This window comes from Cicer arietinum, chromosome 4, assembly GCF_000331145.2.
Source record: "Cicer arietinum cultivar CDC Frontier isolate Library 1 chromosome 4, Cicar.CDCFrontier_v2.0, whole genome shotgun sequence".
NCBI classification, from domain to species: domain Eukaryota; kingdom Viridiplantae; phylum Streptophyta; class Magnoliopsida; order Fabales; family Fabaceae; genus Cicer; species Cicer arietinum.
The window spans coordinates 1,595,150-1,600,031 of record NC_021163.2 but is presented as its reverse complement, the minus strand read 5'-3'; the positions used below and the strand labels follow the sequence as shown (position 1 = coordinate 1,600,031).

Sequence of the window (4,882 nt, the reverse complement as noted above, 5' to 3'; positions counted from 1 at the left end):
TATTTCCTCTTCGAACCTACATATTTAACCCCATAAAGTAGGATTACCACCACTTAGCATGTTGCGCCAAAATCAGAAGCTCGTCTTTTTTCTAGAAATTTTCTTAATCGTTTTAAAGCAACTAGAAAGATATTATTTAACCAGAACGAATTTTCAGTTCATATGTAAGATACCTATCCAAAAGTTTTCGTAAATGTTAGAACTTAACTAACAAATGTCAATATTGTTAGTTTTGACGTCTTGTCAAGATTCAAACCTAAAACCTCGTTACTGTTGTGTAAGTTATTATAGTGATATTTACAATAAAAAAATATTTCTAAATATATTTACATCCATTTTTAAAATTGTTTATTTTTATATTTATTTTTATAAATTTAAGCTAAATATATGTATTTAACCTGTATGTATAAAAAAGAATGAAAGAAATATAACTATGAAAAAAAAAGATCGTAGAATAATTAGCAAAAACTAAATAAACAATAACGTTGAAGTGATTAAGAATTAAGTAGTCGAGTGGTGTTTTTAATTAAAAAAAAAGAAAGAAAGAAAGAAAACTAGTCGTGTCGTGTCCATATCCAACTTGCTGGCTTGCTCTTTCTGAATTGCAAAAAAGAGCTCGCTTTTTTTATGCGTAAAATAATTTCAATTTAAATTTCAATTTCAATTTCAAATTGATTTTGATTTGAGTGCTGGGCGTATAGGGCACAAAGTAGAAACAATAAAAAGGTCCTTTTTCAACAATAGTAGAATTGGGAACCAGTTGAGTCGATCGAGTGTGTGTGAGTCAAAACGCTCCTTTTATTTTCTTTACTAATTTCAATGTTCTAGTAAACGGTAATGCTGTTTTGTTTCTGAACAATCTCAGATCTGTGTGATTAAGCACTGGATTCATGACTGTTCAAAGTTGATAGTTACCTATGGCGTCTGAAACGGCGTCGTCTGCGGATGAAGAAACCGTTCTTGTTTCAGGAGCAGCTGCTGGAGGAGTTGGTACGGATAAAAGAGGCAAGCATCGTATTCTTGCTGAATTGAAGCGTCTTCAACAAGACACCAAATTTCTTCGGGTTAGTTTTAGTTTGCTTGTTACTTAGTTAGTTATAAACTCATTAAATTGTACTTCAAATTCTCGAGATTTTGCGATTAAATTGTGTGGATCCTGTGTCTTTGTAATAATAATAATAATGCACTTCCAAATGTTATAGATCTTGTCAATTTAGTTTCACAACTTAATCTGTTTCATATATTTTTTTATATCATGTTTGTTATTCCTAGGGTGTGAAGTTTTCTACTTAGCATTGCTAAATGACTAAACAATGTATGATTATAAGTTGAGAATAACCCAATTTTGATGCATAATGCATGTGTTTGAGTTTGTGTTGTAACATGAAACCATTTTTATGTCTTCACGTCGGACTAGTTTGGATTTGCTTATTTGAATTTATCTACTGGAATCAGCATTTGTGAAACTATATGAGAGATCTTATAGAAAGAAACAACTTCTGACATGTACATAAATTTGTTTTAAGTTTATTTTCATAAGTTCTCCTAATAGTTTATGAAAATAGCTTACAACCTATAAGACTACAATTTGACTTAATTTTACCTTTTGTTGTAGAGATAACTTATACATAAACACTTATATGATAAGCGCTTAATTAGTTTCTTTATTGAAACAAGCCCTAATATCTTAAGATTAAAATAGGTATCAAAGCTTCAACTACCACATGGTTTAGAGTTAGATTCTTGCTATCACTATTGCGGTAAATAATTTAATGCAACAATAGTCGGTTCATAGCATGTATCTTCACGGTAGATATGTACAGTTCCTTCCAAAATATATCTGGAAAGTTGAAACACATCTAGAACCATATGGTTTGTTCATGCAAGAAATAGGAGCAGTTGCTAGAAATTTCAGTGAAAGTTGTATTATAGAAGAGAGCAAAATTTACATGTGTCTTTCTGACTTCATAGCAAAAGTTCACATGGTTCGGTCATTTAAATCTCTCTTTCTTGATTCTTGTCATGGATGTGAGTATTTAGTAAGGATAGTCTTGTTAAACAGTGGCTATAGCAACTTATAGCACTAGCATAGCAGAATTTGAACATATCACTATTGTTCCGCAATACGACATTTAGTAGAAAATGTTGTCAAATAGCGGCGTTATAGCATTGTTGCATAGTGAAATTTGAACAAACCACTATTTTCTACGTTATGCAATTGACAACATTGAGTAAGGGATTATGTTTGCTTGGCTTTTCTAATTGCTCCAATCACTGTGAGGCCATTTTGTGAAGTTGGGCATTTTCTCGCAGTGTAGGCCAATAATTAACTGCTGTTAAGAGTCAGTTTTGTCACTTACTGTATTCCTGCATTTGTTGCTAATCATTTTCATTTCTTGAATATATTCAGGAAGAATTGGAAGAGCTCGAGAAAACAGAAAATGTTTCGGCTATATGCATGGAGTAAGTACCGACTAAACACTTGTTTTTCTCTTCAGTTAAAGAAGATATAAGCAAATCTTGATATATAGTTCAACAGAAAATTTTACATGGTGTTAATTCCAACATCTTATCTAGATAATTCTTGTTGGATTGACCAATTGACCCTTTTGTCAACTTGGGGACTGAATGCACCAAGCATTGTTTTTTTCTTAGGGTTGTTAAAATGCTTATATCATTAGTCTTGTGCTACAATATGCTAAAAGGCTTATACAATTTTACTTTACTTGGCATTGCGCAGATTGCTACAAAACATGGATAGTAGACCCGATCCACTACTCCCAGAGTAATTTCTATTACCTATATCTATACTTTGTATTAGTTCTTGATTGTAGGTTTAGAGAGTAATCATCAGTTTTCTCTGATTACAGAGTACAGGGACCTGTAAACTTATTATGGGATAGATGGTTTGAAGGGCCTCAGGATCCACAAGCATGTAGATGTTGGATACTTTGATTTGAAGCTGTATGTCAATTGCATTGCATTGCAAATAGGATGTGAATGTTACTGCACAAAAGTGGCTTTGGAACTGAAGAAAAATGCTTGGTGGCATTTAATACTACACACACTAATTCTTTAATGGGTCCATGTTGTGTTATTACACTAGAATAGATTATGCATCAAATACTATTTATCTGTAATCACACATTCATTTACTGCATTAAATTAGAAGTAATCTCTATTTGTGCTGATATGAGTGTGCATGAAATCCGAAGCCATGTGCGTTTCGTAACTTTTATTTGTGTGCATGAGTCAACCTAGAGTATGGCTTTTGGTGGTAACTGTTAATGCGCCTTGGTTGCTACTTTTATCATCATCCGGCCTTTAAGGAAGTGACTTTAGAAAGGCCTGACAATGATTTGATCAGTTATCAAGTAAACCTGACTGAGGATGAGATTTTCTGGCAGACCTCGTAATGCTTGGGAAAGTAAAGAGCATTCATTATCCCTCATCTCGCAGGTATATTTATTATGACAGATCTTGTAATCGTGTTGTTTCTGAGCTCTCTTTAGTGTTCCATTTTACAAGCCTTCTAGGTACCTTTTTCTGGCTCTCCTTCTCTGTCACTTATTCACAAAATTGTTTTCAGGTTGTATTGTATCTTGTTTAAATGGTTACTGATAATAATGTTCGGAACATACTTCAATCATTGTTATCTAAAGTGAGTTGCTCGTTTTAGAAAATAAAGTGAGTAATATCAATTGTTGTTGAATAACCAAAGAGAAATATAACTTATAGGTGTATTGAAATATCAACTATTGAATTTCTCAGTTAAGAATAGTCACATCCTTGCAGCTGTACCTAGCTCATTTGATAATAAAAGTGTAGGTGATTGCTCATCCTACAGTTGAGCATCGCTCGGATATAGGTGGGTTCAGACCTATGTTTGTCACTTGTCAAACTATTCAAAGCCGAGTATGCAATTTATAGCCCCAATTTCGATCAATTTTGACGGGTTTTGGTTACTGTGGGTCATATGGGTGGGTTAGTTTGAATGATGACCTTATTATTTCTTATTGGGGCATTTATTTTCTTTAACTTTTTTCATTTTATTTTCAAATTTATTTTCATTAACAAAAATATATTGGGCTTTCAATATTTTTATCAATGTTTGAGTATGTTTATATCAAACAATCCATTTATTATAGTGATGATGTGATGACTAAATGAGACTTAGAGACTCACTCTAACAAATTTTGGTTATACCTAGAATTTAAGTGAAGCGGTCGGGTTAAGATAAGAGTAGGTTTATGTTTATGTGCTGTCACCCGCACCTGACTATTCAAACTTGTATAAACTTATAGTTGTGAACCCGTGTGACCTGTGATATGCTATCACCTGACTGCATATAAAATTGGCTCATTTGGGTGGTTCGAGTCAACTGATTTTGTTCAATCCTAACTAGTTTCTGGTAGTGTATTTCACTAAATAATAAACTAGCTTCCGGTAAAATGCTGCTTTTAGGGGATGAGCATCTCACAAAAGTGTAAATGAAACGGACAGGAGAGAAACAAATTATATGGGCCTCAAACATAGCCTTTTCATTGAGGAAGCCGAGTACAGATTTTGGCTTGGGTGCAACTTTGTGAATTGTGATACACTCCACTGCTTCATGCCAATTGCTGATATTGATTTTGGGCAAATGTACTGGTCTTTTCGTTAGAGAGTAACAACTAACAACCATGTCTGTGTGTATTCCACCGGCCAATTATTTCATAACGTGTTTTTTTTTTGTTGCTATAATTTTGTGTGTGCTTGCATGCATGCTATCAAGACACATCAATAATTGTCTTAAAAGGATGAAATGTCGACAGAGTTGGATATATGTTTGCGTCAAGGCCCATGAAAAATCATTTTTTTTTTTAAGTTCTCAAATGTAAAA

General features: G+C 33.2%; 1 protein-coding gene across 3 annotated transcripts; it reads left to right on the top strand.

Moving 5' to 3' along the window:
• The first annotated feature begins 550 nt into the window (after positions 1-550).
• Positions 551-3,191, top strand: LOC101490148 (guanine nucleotide-binding protein subunit gamma 1). 3 transcript variants are annotated; one of them, XM_004495099.4, is made up of 5 exons: positions 551-759; positions 866-1,064; positions 2,411-2,463; positions 2,741-2,785; positions 2,871-3,191. In XM_004495099.4, the coding sequence occupies exons 2-5, from the start codon at positions 918-920 to the stop codon at positions 2,953-2,955; spliced, it is 330 nt and encodes a 109-aa protein (XP_004495156.1). In that variant the 5' UTR covers positions 551-759; positions 866-917; the 3' UTR covers positions 2,956-3,191. The 3 variants fall into 3 exon arrangements, with proteins under 3 accessions (XP_004495156.1, XP_004495155.1, XP_004495154.1); XM_004495098.4 differs by having other exon boundaries at positions 551-779; XM_004495097.4 differs by having other exon boundaries at positions 553-1,064.
• The last annotated feature ends 1,691 nt before the right edge of the window (positions 3,192-4,882 follow it).

Excerpts from the sequence above, each read along its gene's own strand:
- LOC101490148 (XM_004495099.4), top strand. The coding sequence starts at position 918 with ATGGCGTCTGAAACGGCGTCGTCTGCGGATGAAGAAACCGTTCTTGTT. Across the intron at positions 2,464-2,740 it reads GTTTCGGCTATATGCATGGA|ATTGCTACAAAACATGGATA; the intron begins GTAAGTACCGAC and ends GGCATTGCGCAG. Across the intron at positions 2,786-2,870 it reads CCCGATCCACTACTCCCAGA|AGTACAGGGACCTGTAAACT; the intron begins GTAATTTCTATT and ends CTCTGATTACAG.